General features: G+C 45.3%; 1 protein-coding gene and 1 long non-coding RNA gene across 5 annotated transcripts in view; one reads left to right on the forward strand and one right to left on the reverse strand.

Moving 5' to 3' along the window:
- Positions 1-19,880, forward strand: part of LOC128797009 (uncharacterized) — a 65,946-nt gene that overhangs the window by 39,659 nt on the left and 6,407 nt on the right. Inside the window, exons 4-5 of one of the 4 annotated variants that reach the window (XR_008433968.1) lie at positions 12,218-12,280; positions 12,420-12,501. The exons of 1 other annotated variant lie outside the window; for it this stretch is intronic. This is a non-coding gene — a long non-coding RNA (uncharacterized LOC128797009). Of the gene's footprint in view, positions 1-12,217; positions 12,291-12,380; positions 12,502-19,880 lie in introns of those variants that run through there. 2 more of the 4 variants (XR_008433969.1, XR_008433967.1) reach the window with 2 other exon arrangements.
- MED13L (mediator complex subunit 13L) overlaps positions 10,217-19,880 on the reverse strand; it is a 169,182-nt gene continuing 159,518 nt past the window's right edge. The window contains exons 27-31 of the mRNA XM_053959180.1: positions 18,820-18,996; positions 16,575-16,729; positions 14,511-14,672; positions 14,099-14,211; positions 10,217-13,075 (exon numbers count right to left, since the gene is read on the reverse strand). Of these exons, the coding sequence (XP_053815155.1) occupies positions 12,943-13,075; positions 14,099-14,211; positions 14,511-14,672; positions 16,575-16,729; positions 18,820-18,996 (740 nt within the window). The 3' untranslated portion in view covers positions 10,217-12,942. The remainder of the gene's footprint in view (positions 13,076-14,098; positions 14,212-14,510; positions 14,673-16,574; positions 16,730-18,819; positions 18,997-19,880) is intronic.

Below are 19,880 nucleotides of genomic sequence, written 5' to 3' on the forward strand. Positions count from 1 at the left end.
TGAGAGGGAGCCTTTTCCAAGCCCCATCTCGCCTCCACTCATACTGTTTCAGCTGAAACACTGCTTCAATATGGCTTTTATTATTTGATCTGATGTCCCTTGGCCAGCCTTCAGAGGCAGCTAAATGGCAGGCAGGTGTGGGGGGCTAAGAGACAAAAAGCAAATGGAGCTAATGCTTCAGCAGGCCTGCTGCACACAGGCCCTCCCCTCCAGCTCCGCAGGCAAATGCCACTGGTGCCCAGTTCCTCTTGCCTGCTTTGGTTTCACTTACACATTTAAGTCTAGAAGGGGAATGCATCCTGCTTTGCTCTCTGAGGGAGATTCTTTGGAAGACTGAAGGCCTGATAAAAATCAGGACGTGGGTGGAATGGCTGAGTGTAGAAAGGGATCAGCTGTAGAAAGAAAATTAACCGAGGTCAGTGGTTGCTACTCTGTAAGTGTTGGATTGGCCACCCACTGACTTGATTGCCAAATTTGTGGCTTCACTTTGGGTGCCTAGAGCCAAATTAAAGTGGGATAAATTTCACAGAAGGGTAGTGGAATTTATCCATGTCCATAGTGTTCCCTGCTGACTTTCTCAAGACTTTAGTCTTTTGAAGTGCTTCTAGAAGCCTCCAGAGATGCGTAGCTTTCCACATTAGCTTAACTGGAACCTAAGCCAAATATCTCATCTCATTTAAAAAATAATCTGAATTTGACAGCTGAAGTTTTAGATTAATAAAAGAAAATAAAGATTAGCCTTTGCCAAGTAGTCCCCTTTAAGGGCCCCACCTTCAAGTGACAAGTCCCTGGGCTACCTGAGCCAAAAGGTGATAATATGGATACTGCTCTTCCTCTATGACATTGAAGCCAAATCCTTCCCTGAACCAGGTCTCTCTGCTCCCACTGGATTCACATAGTCAGCACTCTGGAAAGAGGAAGCATGTGAAGGATCACAAGTGGATTTCAGTGGGGTACTCCCTCCTGCAGCCAAGGGCTTCTGTCAAGGAATGAATGGAGCTCTTAACAACCTGGTCTAGCGGAAGGTTCCCTGCCCATGGCAGGGGGATGGAACTGGAGGATCTTTAAGGTCCCTTCCAGCCCAGGCCATTCTGTGACAAAGGATTACTGATTCTGTGAAGGATTGACAGCAGTGCCAGAAGGCAATTCCGCACTTCCTGGTGCCTAGAGAAGGAGTCCTTCCCCTTTCCCCACAAGTAAGGGTATCCACCTCTTCCCTGTGTACCTGAAAGTGTTGTGGTGGGAGAGTTAAGCAAGTTAGTTTGGTGTAATCCAAGTCTCAGCAGGTTTGAGCTGGCCCCTGTTTGCCACCACAGTACCCTGGACTTACGTTCCAAGCCAAACCATGTATTCTTTGTGCAGCAGCATTGGAAGACTGCTGTGGGGGGATAAGTTTTACCATCTTTGCACCTCCCATTCAAAAAGCAACTGAGAAATGGATTATAGGATTAATCTGTACCAGAAGATACATTATTTTTAGAAGGCCCTTTAGAAGGTCCTCCAGTTGGTTTCAGGGCTTTGTAAGAGTTCTTCCCTGCCAATCTAATATACCTTTATATTTGATAATGAAAAATTTCGTATCAGAAAAATGTGCTTTTCCAGACCTAGCTGCAAAGATAACTGTTTCCTTCCTGCCTGTACATTTCCTCCCCTCATATTTTATATATGCAAAGGCATCTACATTCTTACTCCTTTCTGCCATCCTTACATGGCTGTAGTTTTGATTTCATTGATTGCACACACCAGTGTCTGCAGAGCTACCTTAAGTAAGTCGAAGCCCTTGGGAATTCAAGGTGAATACATTTTTCTCCTTCAGATACCTTGTTTTAGTTAAAAGCCATTGCGGCTGCTCCATAACAAAACCAGACACAGTGGGCCCCATTGTCCGGCTCTTGGCCAAGGTAGCATGTATGGATTAAGTGATGAATTGCAAAAAGGGCCTAAAAGCCAAGCTGTAACTTCACAAAAAGGCCATTAAAGGTGAGCACTGTCAGTGAAGTGCCCATTCAGAAGGGCTTTTATGACCCTCGGTGTTCCAGAGAGCTCAGGAGCTACAGATGCTTCAGGCTCCCAGACTTGCTGACCAAGTGACACATCCTCAGCTGAACCTGGCTGGAAGAGCTGCTCCTTTCTGGGATGGGGATGGGACACTGGCACTATCTACACCCAGCAGGTGAGGAAAAGCAGCACCGTGGTCCTGCTCAGACATAAGAAGTCATGAATGCAACCTCAAGGTAAAAGACCTGGGGAGAAAAAAAAAAAGAACAGAAAATGAAAGCACACACTTTTTGGGATACTTTTACCTCCTAAATTTCACCCCCATCAATTCTGCATAAAATCTAATTTTGTCTCTTTGTATAGATTCCTTCATATGGTTTTCAGTGCATCTATAAAGCATCATCATTTGAATTATTGACACTTCTTTAAGCATGTCTTAGAATTTTGTACAGAGTGGAGGGGTCTGCATAGCTTAGGTGACAGAAAATAGCTCACCTGTGGACTGTGATGTGCACATCCTTTAGTGGCATAAAGCTGTTAGAGGTAAATTGTGCCTGAGTTCCCTTACACTCCATATTAGTCTCTGAAAGATGAAGGAGAATGAATTAAACCTGAGCCTGATTGTTTCTATCAAGCTTTAAAAACACAGTTCATAGAGCAGCAGATTCATTACAAATATTTTGATTGCTCCCTGAAAGAAAAACATGCAACTTTCTTCTTTGTAGGGGAACTGAAGGGAGTGGTTTGTTGACTTCTTTGTGGTGCTTTGAAATCTATAATTCAGTGCACTTGTGAAATGTTGGATGGTGGTGGTTTGAAATAATTTCAACTCAAAGCAAGTAAATCTACCTAGGCTGGAGCATTGGCTACCTCATACAGCCGAAGTGAGCAGTCATTTCTCACCTGGAATCCACAGCTGAGAGGTGTTTTGGGGCAACTGCAGTTTAGCTTGAACTTGGCTGAATGTAGTGTTTCAGATAAGACATGTTGAGGGCATTTATTTTCTCCACAGCAGCAGCTGCTTTTCTAGTACTGTTTTTCTGAGATCTGAGCTGTCTTTGCTAAGATCCCCTTACCTGGACCTGGACTGGCCCTTAAACCCCAAGTTCCTGCTTTAGTCCAGTTGTAATGCTGAGCTGAGATCAGCCCTCTCTCTCTTTCTTTGGCTGAGAAGAGCCAAAGGCTGGAAGCAGCTGGATGAACTTTTACCAGTTTGGTTGCAGTTATTTGCTGTGGTGCTGCTGCTCCTCCATCAGCAGCTCCCTCCCCAGCACCCAGCCAGACACAGGCTCTGCTCAGCCCTGAGGAAACAGCTCCCCTGGCAGCGTGCCTGTGTTTGGGGCTTCACTCTGACATGTCATAGCCTCACACATTGCTGGGGAGGTGTTGGAAAGGCACCGCAGCCTCTCTCTGCGCGCTGCTCTTTAAACTTTCTACTGATTAGGGGCCTTTTAGCACTCAGCTGGCTTTCCCTAATGGATTTTGCCTTTTCATTGAGACTATTTTTTTTGCAGGCGTTGCCAAAGTAAACAGTCACGGATGGCTATTTGGAAAGCAGGGGAGAGAAGAAAGGGACACAGAGTCAGGACTGGTCCAAATGTGTCCAGACAAGCACTATACATCAGCTGATATGTGTTGGGGGCCAAGTGCTGCCAGAGTTAAAATTTCTGGGAAAAGGAGTCCATTTGTTGAGAGACAGGCACAACAGATACATTTGCAAGGTCTTCTCTTGGATCAAAGATGCGATGTCTGAATTCTTGAGCCTTTAGGGGGAGCAGGGTGTGAGCTTGGCATTAATCAGCCCACTTATGATTTATTTCCAAAGTCTTGAAGTCATAGGAGGTGTTTGAGTAATCCCAAGCTTACAGAGTTCAAGCATATCAATCCTTCACTGCTCTGAAGCAGATAATTTAGCCTTCAGCCAGCTCACTGTATGGGAACCTATCAGGCACTGTCCTAAATGAAACTCCCTTCCTCTGCGCTGTTCTGGTCTGTGGATATTGCACATCTCTGCAGAAGTTCAGAATTTGGTCCAAGCCAACAAAGAAAACTGGGTATAGTGGCTCTGTCCCCAGCTGGATCAGTGTGCCTGGTAACTTTTGTTTAGGTTCAGGATGCACTGCAGAAGTGGTTTAGGGATGTAATATATTTATGGCCTGCATTTTATATCAGGCTCAGAAAAGAGTTCCGGATTTTACAGTTCCTTCTCTGCTGCCTTGACACGGAGTACAAGAGCAGCAAAGCAGACCTTTTGTGTAGGAATATCTTCTTTCCCTGTCTCATCTCTGCACTGATTTGCTCCTTAGTTCAGCCAGCTGCTGAATGTCTGCTCTTCTTCCTCCTCAGATTAACGACAAGAGTTCAGACTTCTCACCTTCAGCTGGAACGTGTTCCTTGCTGGAAGCTTCAGCTTTGTTTCATCTCACAAAGCAGTGAGGGTTCACCTGGCTCCTTCTGGTCAGATGAGCATAATTCATGGACAGAGCTTGGGCTACTGACAGCTAGACCTGATCAGATGTCCCAAGTGCTTAGGACTCCTGCAGCCTCCTCTCCCCACAGCAGAGTCACCAGAATGTCCAGGGGCAGGCTCTCATGTGACTTTGATCCATGCCAGGGATGGATTCCAGATGGATACTTCCCCAGCGTTGGCCTACAGGCATGTTTCACACAGCATTGATGGGGTGTTAACGATGCTAAAATTTCAGCCAAGCTCCTCAGACATGCTGGGCTGGGAATGAGGAGAGGAGTTCCTTAATAAAAACCTGATGTAGACCGGGCACTTTAACCTGTAGTGCCGCCAGAGGAGCCATCAGGGCACCTGGAAGAGGGAAGTGAAGGTGCAGCCCCTGCCCGTCACCAACTCACTGAGGCACCAGTGGATCTCGGCATTTCCCAAGCCTCGGGCTGGAATCGGGCCTGGGATGAAGCCATTTTTTTGGAAGGTGCAGGGTGGTGTGCAAGTGGTGGCTTGATCCTGTGGGGTCTGGAGGGGATTTGCCATCGGGAGCTGCGAGGTGGCCCAGGGCAAAGGGGAGCAGAGGGAAGGATCAGGCACATCCCCACGGAGCTGTGGCTGCAGTCCTGCTTCCAGCTCCCACAGGGCCTGCAGTGCTCTGGGACACACGCAGAGCTCAGAGCAGGCCTGGGAAGGGGCTCAGGGTCTGCTCTCCCCTGCCCTCAAGTCCTGCCTGATTCCTGGGGTGGGGACATGCCCCGGGCAGAATGGAGCTGAGCCATTGGGCTGGGCTTGGGCTGCCTGAACGGCATTACCACACACCTGCTGGGGTCATTTTTGGCTCAGACATCCCACTTCTTTTTTCCTGAAGTGAATGATCCTGATCTGTATCCTAGTTTAAAGGCCATTCCACATCTATGTGTTTGGCTTAATGTTTTAGTTTTTTTGTGTGTGGGTCTTACTATGAATTCCTTCTGATATTTTATTGGCCAGTTCCACAACATTCTGGGATCTTTCTGTAAATCTTTGCAGAAGGCTGTAGTTTTTGTTGTCCTAAATAATTTTATATGATCTTGACTAAAGTTTGCAAACGAACGCTCTGCATTCTGCTGCCGGAGAGCCTTAAAATGAACCAGAGCTCCCGTGAGCCAGTGGCATTGATTGTTACACAGGCAAGGAATAGCAAAGCCAACAGTTTGCCCAAAATCTCACATTGGTTTGGGCACCTTTAGAGTTTTGATCTTTCCTCTCCTCTCAATCCCTTTAGCATGCCTTCCTTACTTGCTTATTAAATCTGGAGCTGTTCTTCTAATTAACTGCACCCTTAATAACTACAAAGCCATTGCTCAGGAGGCTGAAGGGGTGGGCAGTAGTTGCACAGAAACCTGGAACAGCAGTTCCATTCCATGAGTGCTGGCCTCAGGCACTCTGAGGTTATGCATTAACACTGAGTGCCAGTGCCCCTCACCTGCACAGGCACCCTGGGCTGCCATCTCCAAATCTCCAAAGGAACAGGGAACTGGGCTGGAGGAGCCCACACCAGAGTGCTGCACATGGAACAGAGGTCACCCCAAACACCCCTCCCTGATTAGGAATCTGTAAACTCTACAGCAAAGGATTTGTGCTCCTGAATGGGCAGGGGACTCATCCAAGTCACCTAAATAACAAAAGCAGAGAGATTCTGGGAAAATGAGAAAAACATCCTCTCAACTTCTGACTGGATTTGTTTAGGGAGAGAAGGTTATGTTTTGTGGAAAGGGATGCTCACTTGTGTGGGATATTTCTTTTAAATAAAAGTAACATTTCACTAGTGAAAGGGCCCAACATCAAAAACACAAGTCAGCAACACAAAGTGCAAAGAGAAGGGCAAACCAGTGATGATGAGGGGAATCTCCAAGCAAAGGAGCAGTGTCTGTCCCTCTGTTGCCAGAAAAGCAAAAGGGCCCTTGATGGTATGAGTTGTTTTCCACTTAGGCTCTCCCTGTTCTTTACAGCTCAAGTCACCCTGAGACCAGGCTTGGGCCCATGCAGGTCCCTCTTCTGTCCCCTGCCTGTCCCTGGACACCCAGGCAGTGCAGCAGTGTGTGCCATTGCAGCAGAAACCTTCCCCACACACTGCAGCCTATCAGGGGAAAGAAATCCAAGGGCAATTACTTGGAACTGAAATGTTGCTGAAGCCAGGAGGCCGGAGAGCTGCTCACAGCACCGTTCTTTTAGCACTTCCATGGGCCATTACCCTGCTGGGATTAAGAGCCCCCAGCCCTGCCATGCGCACCCTGCCCCATCACCTGCCTCTCCCAGCCTCTCTTTTCCCCAGGCACTAATGAAATTACCACCGAGACTGATTACAAGTGGGGTGGAGCACTTTGACCAATGAACCCACACCTGCTCGCGTGGTTGACCTTTAATGATCCAGCTCTGTAGCTCTGCAGTTTAATTTGGTTTTTTAAAGCCTGGTTTAGGGAGAAGCTGGAGTTTCATTTGCCATCAAAACATGACCCCTGCTGGAGGACCAAGGATGTGACTTTCAGTTATTCAGATGGACAACCCACACACAAAACGGCATAGATGTGATTAATGTGATATGATACAGCTGTCACTGGCTGCAGGCAATCACAAACAACTAAAGAAAGGTTGGCTTAAAGAGACTTCTTATTCACCCAACTGCAAAGGTAAAAAAGCTTTTCTGGGTATTGTTTTTTGGTTGGTTGCTTGTGGTTTTGGTTTTATTTTGGGTTTTTTTTTCATGTATGGGATTGTGTTTTACAGAATTGCAGGAACCAGTGAGCTTTTCCTGCAGGGCTCTGTGTGTGTGTAATCTTTTTTTAATGGGGGTTCTGGATATCAAATCTTCTGGCAGAAAGTCCTCCAAACACTCGTAGTAGCAGCAGTGCATTTGAGTATGTAGTTTGTTCCTAGATTTATACCAACCTGACATTTTCCCAAAGGCAAAATACTTAAATAAAAACAAAGAGAGTGTCAGGCTGGTAGGAGTTTTTTAAACATATGTCTAATTTAGTGTGTAACGAAAATAAATTCCACTTGTGGGGGCCTTATGCCTGCCCTGGTTGCCACGTGGGCTGCAGCAGTTCCCTGCTGGCCTGGCTGTGTCTTTTAAAAGGGCCCAGCTGGAGTGAGCATCACTGCCTGGGGAACAGCTGATGTTGCTGGGTAGATGACAGAGGTCCTGCAGGGGCAGGTATTGCTGAAATGAAACACCTGTGCAACAGGAAAAGGTGCGTGTGCTGCAGGAAGGAACCCACATTCCTGGGATGTGAAGGTAGAGGATGTGGCTGGGTACCAGGGGTTGGCTAAGAACTGAAAGCTTTGGGGAACAGAGAAGGTGTCAACAGCAGAGGCTGCTGTAGTATCCTAGAGCCACATGAGAGTGGCAGTGGAATGGGACGAGACCCTGTGGAGCAACCAGAGGGAGCCAGTGAATTCCAGCAGGTGTTGCAGGACCACAAAACATGTTCTGTAGAAAGAGTCCCCAACAGTGCCATGTCCTGCTGGTTTGCTGCAAAGGGGCCCTTGTGCTAAGATGGTTTTAAACTATGATTCTGAAAGGTTTCAATTAGTAGCTCTTACAGGGAAAAGCTGTTGTTTATCAGATAAAGGAGCAGGCTGTGTGGTTTTGGCTTCTATCAGCTGTACTGCAGATGCCTGTCCATGAGTGCAGTGGCTGACAGGGCCCGGCGTGGCAGCGGAGCAGGAGCTGCTCATTCAGAGTGGCTCAGACTGGAGCCTGCCCTGCCTGGAGCAGAGCTCCTGTGAGATCCCAGCACTGACAGCTCAGGGCAGCCTGAATTCCCAGCTGGCCTCACAGAGACACTGGGGCCATCCTCTTCCAGGCCTCTGCAGAGTATTTCAGGTTGCAAACAGCCCTGAGGTTTCCATATCCCGGGGGGTGCGCTGTGGGATTGCTCCTTTGGTACCTGGTAGGGAAACAGCCAGTGGAGCACAAACCAGCAGTGCCACATCAACTTTTGTCCAAGGGTTAAGGTTCAGTGTCAAAATAGGGAAGTGGAAGCTGCGTAATTTTATAAATCCTGCTTTGTTGTCAAAGACCAAAGACTTCCTGTTTGGGGATGCAGGGCTGTTTCCATTTCCATTGTAAATGGTGAGAGACTGCCCATAAACCTCATGTTTACTTCACTATTTCTGATGCTTTCTACATGTGCTGAAACAGCTTTCAGGTGGCCGTGACATTTTGTCAAAATAGAGATGGCAGCTGGGAAAGGAAAAGTAGTTTAATGTCAGCCTAATCTTAAAAAGCATTTTCTTTATTGGAATTAAAGAGCTGAGTCCATCACCACAGTGTTGCACATTTGTTGTAGATATTCTATTATTGTTACAAATCAACTGAGATTTCAGTGTTTTCATTCAGTTCTTCCTTACAATCCTCATGGAATGGAATATTTAATTGATATGTTTTGTCTGTGAAGCCAGTGAATTAGCCAAAGCAATCTCCATGTAACAAATACTGCTCTGCAGTAATTCCAGGTACTTGCAGCCTTCATGGGAGAAACCAAAATATAACTGTTCTGTACAAACCTGGATAGGTTGAACAGCATCATTTAGTACCATAATTTACAGTAGTACAGTGAACTAAAAGATACAAGCTTGAAAGTTAAAAAAAAAGGTAAAATCTTAGGGACTATTTTTGTAACTATCTGAACTCAGAACTAAGATGCACCAAAATTCAAGTGGACAAGAATTAACATCTTCTGAGGAAATCCCAAACGGCCATTAAAGAGCCATGGAAAGGAGTGGCAGTTCCTCCATCCAGTCACTGGAGCTGTTATGGAAAATGAGTTCTTTTAGGATACTTTTTAAGGGATTGAGCCACAAAGATCAGCTGTGAGATGCTTGGAGTCTGCAGAAACTCCCCCATCCCCTTTTGCCAGCCAGCACTGCTGTAACAGTGCTGTCTCTGCAGCCTGGGATGGCACAGCTGGCTCCAGCCACCCCACACATCCCAGGCTGGCACAGCTGGATCCCTCCCCACATCCCAGGCTGGCACAGCTGGATCCCTCCCCACATCCCAGGCTGGCACAGCTGGCTCAAGCTCCTACCTCCACATCCTGGGATGTCACAGCTGTTCATTAAATGTCATTTTTGACACTTCTGTGTTTGGGAATGACTCTGCTAAACCCAGAGTGTCTCACTCTGAAGAGACCTCCTGGGGTCCAACAATCCAACCCAGCCCTGCCCACAGCAGTTACACTTAGCACAGAATTCACAATTAGCACAGAATCTCAGGGTATCCTGAGCTGGGAGGGACCCACAAGGATCATGGAGTCCAGCCCCTGTGGGCTGGGGATTCTGCAGCTCCTCTGGGAAGCCCGAGGCCATGGCTCTGGTCCCTCATCCAGGGCTGTCCTGCAGCCACCGTGGCCCCGTCCCCATCCCTGTGCAGGGAGAGGGGCCAGGCCTGACCTGCCCCTGACAGCTCCTGTTGGAGACTCACCTGCTGCACATGGAGAGGTTCATCCATCACTGATGGAGCCCTGGGTTTGGAGTTGCCCATAGAAAGCAGCCACTGCTCCCGTGGCACCGGATTATCCCAGGCTGCTCCCACCCACCCCTCTGGCAGGATTTTCCATCCTTGCCATCAGTGATACCCAATGTCCCCTCACAACAGCCATAGTTTGAAACATCTCATCCCAGTTCCATTCACATCCCTGGATCTGCACCTTGCAATTCCCTCCCTGGGAATGCCAAAACTCAGAGCTCAATACAAGAATAAAACTGCACCAACAGTTTCAGTAATTCAATAATTTATTCATCTAAAAAAGTGTGTAAAAGTATATAGCTCTCATCCACAAGGTATATATGAATGACATTTAAAATGGAGGTCTTTTATTATTATTGTTTCTTTTTATCAAAGTCTTTTTTAGTGTATTGTACCAGCGATATACTGTAGATTTAAAATGAACTTCACATTTTTTTTTGTTTTCTTTCAAATTGTCGGCTATATATAAAAGAAGCTCACTGCAAAATGCTCAGAGGAAAAAAAAAAAAAAGAAAACAAAAAGAAATTCAGAACTCCCCAGAAATGTACAGCTTTTACATTTAAAAAAGGTTCTGAAATATACATACAAGCATGCTGGACATTCCCCACCCTCCCACTCCCTTTAGCTCAAACAACTGTAATAATAATTCTGATTTAGGCATGATTTTTCAAAGTTAGAAATTAAAAAAAAAAAAAAAATAACTTTCTTCACTCTGTAGGAAAGCCAGGGCTTGTACATTTCAGATTAATTCAGTAAAAAACTCACAAGTAAAATAATGCATATTTAAGAGAAATATTATACAGAACTTCTCACACTGAAGTACATAAGATTTTTCTTTAAAATCTATTGCCATTCATTTATTTTGCACAAAAACGTATAAATATGTCACCAGCTTCTCTTAACTTAAAAAAATTAAATAAAAGACACCAGATGAAAACTACTCCTTGCTGCCCTTTTTTTAATTTCTAATTTTTGCTTAGAACCAGGTTTGTGGGGAAGAAACGCCCCTGGATAAAAACGGCCCATTTAAAAACAATAAGCAAAATAATAATCCAAAGTTCAGATGAATCCTGGGAACAAATAACCCCCAAATGGTAAAAGATTACAAATGTCTACTTTACATTGTTTTCCTCCCCAAGTTAAATTTTTTTATACAAGTTTACAATCTTCATTTTTTTATGCTCTTCAAAAGGCCTTGAGAATTTTCTTTTCTGATTAAGAAAAAATAGTACTGCAATATTTTTAAAGTCAATTTTACACTGTACACATTAGATACAAATGGTTTGATATCAGATTTTTTTTTAACCTATACATTGCAAAGAGGACACCCACACGGAGGGGTGGAGCAGGGAAGGAAATAATCCATTTACAGGTTCCTCTCCTGCCTTCACCTTCTCATTACACAAGCAATTCTTTTTTTTTTTTTCTTTTATTATTTTATATAATTTGTTTTAAACGTTACATTATCTCAAGAAAAATACTTTTTAAAATCATAGAATTTCATTTTTTTTAACCAGAACATGAAAGTTTTTTGGAAGAACTCTAAACTTGGTAGTTTTTCTTCACAGCCAGGGGAGGGGTCACCCAGCCTGATCCAAGTGCCTGACCCTGGCCCCCTCCTGCTGCCCAGTGCACCCCCAGAAATGAGGGAATGGGGCTGGAATAGGAACCCCTGGGAGCCTGGAATGAAGGAGTCATAAAAATACTTCAATTAGCCATTAACCTTCCCAATGGCGATCATTTCACTAAACAAAGTAACTTTGCCACCACAGTGGTGTAACTTCAAGTACTAATTTAATGATATAATTTTTAAAAATTATTTCTTTGAAATAATATTCCTATAGTCAGAAAAAATACACCAGATTTGTGACTGATTTAGTGTAAACAAAAACCGTACTTTTGGATATGTACATGGACGCGTCTGCCCAGAATTAAAGGGCGACTTGGCTTTCAGTAAATACTTTTCTAGCATCACTAAATTTACTGGAAATATATTTCAATCATAGCTCTACAATAGATTAATCTGCCACTTTCCACTTGCCCTGAACCGGGCTTTAAAGTATTTTTTCCTCCCTACCTCCCTCTCACTCTTCTCCCTTAGGTAGTGTTATCCGTCATTAAACACTGGCCATTCCTTGCTTTAACCAGGCTAAACACAGGGGAGAATTCCTTAAAATACAATATATCCTTACCAGAACACGCTTTCCTTCCCAGACTTTGATTGTTATGAGCTTCTTTTGATTTCTAGGTCAGAAGAGTGAGAGGTCTGTAGATAAATAACCCTACAGTGGAACGGAGCTGTATTTTTAAGGTATTTTTACTGTTCCTGGTCCTTTATAATTTAATCCCTCCCCTCCCCAAACCTAAAAATAAATAAAGTATCTCCAGACCATTCATATCTACATGGACAGGTAACAAATGCATGCATTCATCCCAATCCACTCTGACAGGAACTCCAGGTAGACAGAAAACTCCAATATTTATACGAGACTACAACTGTGTGGTTTTGTGTTTGTGGTTTTTTTCCTCCTGCAAAGTCCCAGTTTACGACGATCAAACAACGAAACACCTGAACTGGTCACTACAAGGTGGTTTTTACTTGGAGGGCTGACACTGCTCGTGGGTCTTTATCAGTTCCTAATGCAAAAAGATCCTGTAGTCTTCCTTAAAAAAATAAAATATTAAAAAAAATAATCACGCTGACCAGTAGTTACTGAGCCACCAAACTAACACTGGCTTGAGGTTACTCTGTGTTCACTGTTCTTGGATGTTCCCAGATTTTGGACTGAAGCTGCCAGAGATGTTAATGGGTAGTTTAGTTTTGAACACTGCAGAATTCACATGTGCTTTTGGAGGAACAGAAGCACAGCACAGGACTGGTCTGAAGAGAAGCAAACGGAGCTCTTTGCAGGTCGTGGCACGTTCCCGGGCGGAGGGGAGAAGCAGCCAGAAGAACAAGTGCTTGTGTGTGTCCTACAGGATGTTCATGATGGCGTTGTAGAGCTGGGTGAGCACCACGAAGTGCACGGGCAGGCAGGAGCTGCGGTCCTGCGTGGCCGGGTTACACGTGAGCCAGGACAGGGCGTTGTACTGCTCCAGCACGAACCTGCACAGGGAGGCAGAGACATCACAGCCTGCCCGGGGCTCTCCTGGACCTACAGCTGACAGAGCTGCCAGCGTGTTGGCAGAGGAGGAACCGCACTGAAAAGCACGAGGGTTTAGCTTTGCTATGTCTGAACTATTTGCATGAAGGCCCTCCCAAACACACACAGATTCTGGACTCACAGTGGTTCAAATGCCACTGCTGTCAAAGCCTTGGGGACTGAACACCTCTGCCTCTCTGGGCACCCTGTACCAGTATTTGCTCACAGTGTTCCTGTGATCCTCTATCTAATTGTAATTTCTCATCTTGTAACTTGTATCTGTTGCATCTCATCCTTTCCCTGTCCAATGTATTCTTGTTTTACTCAATACCTGGGACACCTGTGAGAGCTCAGTCCTCCAAGAGGAAGCAAATTCAGATCTTCTAGAATAGTACACCCCCAATTTCCTTAGATCAGACATTCCTGTTCCTTGCTGATGTTTGTTTGTTCACTGGGGTGTCCCACACTGTGCGCTCTTATCGCACAGAACTGTGTCCAGTCCCCAAAGGTAGGATGGAGGCAAAGAGGCCCCACATCATCCTGGACAATAAAACACATGCCCTACATGCATTCAGGAACAGTGTCTCCTTTATACCCCAATGCTAGCACAGTAGTATCAGGGAGTGCTTTTATCTCCTCCTACAAATCCACTGGGTTCCAAGAGGTAAGATAATGAGTGGCACAGCTCAGATTAGATGCCAGGGGAACAGAGCAGTCTGAGTGGGGGGCAAACCATGACGTCCCCCTGGCAAGGCTAAGCTGTTCTGAGTTTGCTTGGTATCATTATGCACAGCAGAGGGAAACCCACTGAATTCCCCCTCAAAGCCCTGCTCTGACATCTTGGAGGAGGAAATGCCCCAAGATATATAGGGCATGGCAGGGCTAAAAGGTGCTGATAAGTGTGATAGGTTGGAAAGGTTGCTGTGAAACCGCTGAGCTCAGTCCCCAAATGTTTAGGACAGAAATGAAAACCTAAAAGATGTTACCTCAAGACATCTGATGTAGTTTTAGAGTCAAGGGGGTGAGGAACTCGCTGAGAATTTCTGGCAGGTAGAAGCTCATCTGTCTGCGCTACAGAGATGTGGTGATGGAGAGAGGCCTGTGCAGAGGGAAAGAGCAAAAATTAACTCCTCATAGAGCAGGTACTGCTAAGGATTCCCAAGAAAGATCCATTTTGAATCACCTCAGGACAGCGTGGGAAGTTGGCAATTCTGTGTTGAACCCCCCATGACCACGCGTATTTCCAAATTAACGGTAACATTTTTGAATAAATGGACTGGAGTTGTGCAGTTCTGGAGTGGGAGGTCTCAGGTTCACTCTGACACCACAGACTCTGCAGCTTTTACAGGCATGGAAATAGCAATGGATAATGAGTGCTCCATGTGGAGCAAGACAGACCTTTAGGAAGAGGGGACACTGGTTCTGTGCCTGAGGACAGGAGGACCAGAACCACTGCGGGAGGTTCTCCGCTTTGGCAGTCGACACAAAGTACCCCAGAGCCAGAGGCTGCTGCTTCAGCTCTTCGGGGGCTTCTCTGGAGAGGAGACGTTCACCTTGGCTCTGCAAGACAGGGAAAAGGCAGCTCTGGGGGTGTTGTCAATACAGCCCACTCCTGGAACGGTGACTTCATTCCCTAATTACTGTCCTGTGACAAATGAGCCCTCCTTTAGTCAGTCAGGAATCTTAGTCAAAGTTACCCAGGCCCTGCCTTATTCCCCTGTAGTTGGGTTCTCCAGGCTTATGTTTCAGAAGCACTGTAGATTCCCAAACAGCTGGGAAAGCAGTTCGCTTCATCCATAAATGTCAAGAGGTTAAGAAAAAAAGGCAAAGATTCCACTGCACAGAAAGCAGCTCAATTACAAATCCCTCCCTGCCAATCCCTTCCAGTGGGTCTGGAGAGGAATCCAAGGCAGGAAAAAAGCCTGGAGCAGGCAGCACTGGGAGCCTGGCACACGGGGCTGGTGCCCAGCCATCAATTATTGCCCTGACCCTGGGCCCACGGGGGAATGATCACACACTGCTGCTCTGCTAAAGCCAAACATTACACTGCAATTACCAGGCCTGGCTTAATGGTTAATGGGAATTACTCGGGTTCAGCTGGAAGGGGCTTGTCCAAGGCTCCGGGCTCAGGCCATGAACCTCCCAGGGCTGCTCCCAATGGATGCAGCTCCACTGAAAGCAAGCTCTGCCTAGAAGTGGGACAGAATGGATTGCTGAGGGAACTGGGGAGAGAGAAAGTGAGGAGTTGTGATTTATGGCTGCAGGGTTTGGCAGCAGAATTTAGAAGTTTTCATTTGCCTACACACCAGTTTGGAGTAACCGGGACAGCAATGTGTTGTTACCGAGCCTTTGATGGGAGAGTTGCACAATCCACACAAGGTGGTTGTGGACTGAGCTCACAAAATACAGGATTAGTATTTCTGTGGCTGAGGCAGGAGGCATTTCTCCCTCACTGACTGTATTAAGGTTCCACTGAGGCATTTTGGCAGACTTTGCAAGGGAAATACAGGTAGGACTTTCTACTTCCAGGGGTAGAAAGGACTACCACCATTTAGTCAGTCATGTTCAGGAGTTAGAATTCTGATCTGGAGACGTCTCACTGACATGTCAAAAATGGTATAAAAGCTACCCTGTTTCTCTCATAAAATACTGTATTATTTAATAAAGAAGTAATATGCTACTACTTCAAAGTTAATGTTTCTAGAGCAAAAATTCACAGAAACTTGCAAAGCACAAAACTTCAACCTAATTGTGATGGAAACCATTTTAAGAGAACAGCTCAGTCTTACATGATTAAATGTAGGAGTGAAAAAGTTCCATCAAACCTGATCCAAGCTAAGCCAATTCAAAAAAATAACTTGAACTACCGAAAATAATTTGCATTTTAAGTAATCACTGATGTTGGAACTGACTTTATAAAAGCCACTTCAAACAAAAATAACTCCCAAACACTGTGTGCTCTGGGCTAAATATTCCTAAGAAAACAACATCTGCATAACCATCCAGCACCTGCGGAGTTTCTGTGGGCAGAGTTTCATCACTGGGAGAATTCTCTCCCTCTTGCCTCCCCTGAAATCCATGGGAACAGGGCTGTCACAGCTTCCCTTCTCTCAAAGATTGTCACTTCATGCCAGAGACACTCTATGGATTTTCCAGGAAAGAAAGGATGAGTACAGATTAAATCTATGCAGGGTCATCACTATGGCTGTGCCACACAAAAATAAAGCTGCTCTCCTCCTGCTCTCTCCCCCTCAATTATCCACCAACAAATAACTTGGAGGGTGCAAACAGCCATTGCAGAGACACCTCCAGCACTATTTAACTTTCAATTTTAACCTGATTTTTGCTTGCTGTTGAGCTAATTATGTGTCAGAATATACAGGAAAAATATTTTGTTGGATGATTTGTGTCTTTTTTTGTATTTTATTTTAAGCACTGTTCCCTATGGTGCTCCAGCCTTACCCTACTGTGATGGTAGTGAGATCCCACTCCAGTGCCAGATGGTGATCCAGGGGAAGGAACTGGGGAGGAATTTGGTGAAGAGTGAAGATTCCCTGTTATCAAAATTCTAATGTCATTGTCCATGTCATCTGGGAATGGGAGGTCAAACATGTCATCTGAAAAGGAAAAGAAAGGAAAATAATTTCCAATGTGCTATACTCTTTTCTCCAAGAAAGTTTTATAATGTATTACCTTTCCCTTTAATTTATTGACTTTCCCTTTTTTCTTTAACATACTCCCAAGACAGATGAAAGCAGAGATAAAGATTTTAATGTTTAGTCCCCCCTAGAACCTTTGACTGCAACCACACAGACATGAAAGGGAGAGTTGGCAGGCAGCTATTGGGATAATGAATTTTAGCAGTGGCCACAGAGTGAACAGAATTCCCATTGTAGCAACTCCATAAAATCCAGACTGAATTTTGTAACAGAACAACTGACACCTCTGTGCAGTTGGTCACAGAGACCCCTAAACAAAACACTTGGAATCATCACACACAGCTCCAGGTGCTGCTCCTCAGGCTCCCAGAGCTGCACACCAGCTCCAACCTCTGGGAACAGCCCTGGCAGCTCCAGGGAAACTGCTCCTGGAATCTGTGAGGACAGCAAGGCCTTCCTCACAGCACAGGACTCGTGATTCTTTCAGACACTGCACCAGGATCCACAACAATAGCCTTTATATCCCACTTGCACCTCAGGAGTTCCACACAGCTCATCAGCATAATTGTTTGGATTAATTTGGTTTATGTTAATATAGGGGGAGGGCTAAAGATACAGAGAAGATGTGTCTGCCTTATGCATTCCATTACTCATCATCTGCACACAGGTTACAATGCTCTAAGTAAGTTATGGGAGAGAAGGATAAGGCACCATCAACACAGAGCCAAAAATTACAGCATCACAATATGGTTTAGAGGGGTTTTTCTTATCCAGATTTCTCAGCAGGAGAAGAAATTCAAGTGTATAATGACATTTAAAGTACATTTTAGTAGGTAGACAGGGACAGTGGGAGCTGTCTGAATTAACTGCATTAATTAGAATTGTAAACAAATTTATACTAAAATATGAAGCCCTAAATAGAAGTAACACGTCCTACATGTAATAAACAATAAATAACAATTTCTCTTGAAAAAAATGAATTTACTCCATATAAAATGGAAAAGTATGTGTGTCCTGAACTAATTTCACCTGAAACCCCAGTACTGAAACAGGCAGGTGGTTGTTTTCCTTCATCTCCCAAAGAGAACCTCTGGATTGCTGGAGCAATGCTTTAACTGAAGTTTATTAACTTGAGTCCTACAGCCTCAGTAAACAAACCAGAGCTAATATCATGCTCTGCTTGGCCCCTAGAGCAGAAATGAGTTGCCTAATGGCAGCAGGAAGCAGCTTAATCATTAAGTAGAGCAGAGTTAAGAAAATTAAATTTAACACCATTTTGGAAAAGGCCATTCTTGTACCTGACTCTAATTAACATCTGCAGCACCAACGGGCAGGTTAATGCAGGTTAATGTTTGTCATGCTCGGGAGGGATCCTGGTGCCTCCTGGGACAGGGATTGAGAGGGGCAACTTCCCTTCAGAGGCCCTGGGACATTCCAGGAGGGACAGATCAAAGCCTTAAAAGCAGTAGCCTGCCTTCCTCTCTAGCCCAACTGCCCTCCTCATTAATACAGCCACTGTGTTTGTAGCTACTTTTAGTTTAAATTGCTTTGCACTCATTTAAAGGATTTGGGATAAAGCAGGAAAATGCTTATTTGGATATAAAGCATTAACCAGAGTCTTGCTGACTCAAACTGCAGGTTTAGTGTAAAAGCACTCCAGGGGCACCAGGAAATCTCAGGTTGGGATATTTTCCGTACTCAACCACAAGTGCCTCCTTCGTGTCAGCTCTGCACGCAACAGGGCACGATGGGAAGCACAACTGGAAAACGGTGGCTGGCCTGAGCAAGTCACAACAAGACAAAGCACATTGTGGTCTGTGCCACGTGGTGCAGTGGCTGGTCCTTGCCCCTTTGGGAATATCCAGTGTGACTCTGCAAATACACTAGGGAGAGCACAGTCTCCCCCTGTAGCTAAAGCCCCACATGGTTCCCTTGCTGGGGTGGTGTGGGGTCTGTGCAGAACCCCGGCCCCCTCGGGGATTTATTTCTGCCCAGCTCAGCTCTGCTGACGCCCCAGAAAGGCCCCAGGGGATTTTCCCCTCACTCACCGTTGGTGGGGCTGAAGCCATCCTCGTTGGGGTAATTTGCAGGTGCCACCTGGATGGTGGCAGAGGTGGGGAACACCAGGATGTGTGTGCAGGAGGCGTCCTGGGGGGTGTTGAGCTGGGACGACTGCAGGTTCAGCGCCGTGCTGCGCCCGAACACCGAGCCCATCGTCACCGCGTCTGTGGGGACAGACACAACAGCACAGGTGGTCACTGCACCACCTCCCAAACATGTGCTCTGCGTCCAGGGACACCCCTGCCCATCCCACTTGCTCTGCAAACGCACAGACACAGCTGAAGGGCCTTATCTTCAAAAGATTACATTGCTGCAAGAGCTTGACATTAAGATCACCAGCCCCACCTCTCCTGTCATTCTGCTGGCCCTTAATCAAATATTTACTTGTTAAATGAGCAAGTTAAATTGGTTTTTTGCACACATCTCTGTAGAATTACGAAATACACCCCACTTTGGTCGATATGAACACAAACACAAAAATAAAGCCACACAACAATAAAGTTTCTCTCTCCTCCTCCTCTATTCTTCTCAATTATCCACCAACAATTAACTTGGAAGGTGCAAATAGTCAATGCAGAGACACATTCTTTGGCAGTATTTAACCAGCACCTTTAATTTTAACCTAATTTTTGCTTGCTGTTGACCTAATTATGCGTCAGGATCTAAAGGGAAAAAAAATCTGTTGAAGGATTTGGGTCTTGCTTTGTGTTTTACTGTGATATGATAAAAGCCTCATTTGCCATCTGTTTTCTCACACTACAAAATCTCTGCTTTGAAAATATTCAACATTATAACTAATTTTCAAGCTCAATTAATTCTGCTCTGTATTAGTCTTTTCTTTCTAAAAAAAACCCAGAGTGGTTTGTAAGAATATGTTAAGGCTGTGTCACCACATACATTAAAAAGTATGTGCTTGGGTAAAACAACAAAGGGAACCTCAGCATTAAATTTCACTTCAACTTAAGCCCATGGACTGCTGTTTGTAAGTGAACTCTCTAAATAGCTTCATCATGTGAGAAGGCAAGTGGGCTTATTCTTATTCCCAATT

This window comes from Vidua chalybeata, chromosome 18 (assembly GCF_026979565.1).
Source record: "Vidua chalybeata isolate OUT-0048 chromosome 18, bVidCha1 merged haplotype, whole genome shotgun sequence".
NCBI lineage: Eukaryota > Metazoa > Chordata > Aves > Passeriformes > Viduidae > Vidua > Vidua chalybeata.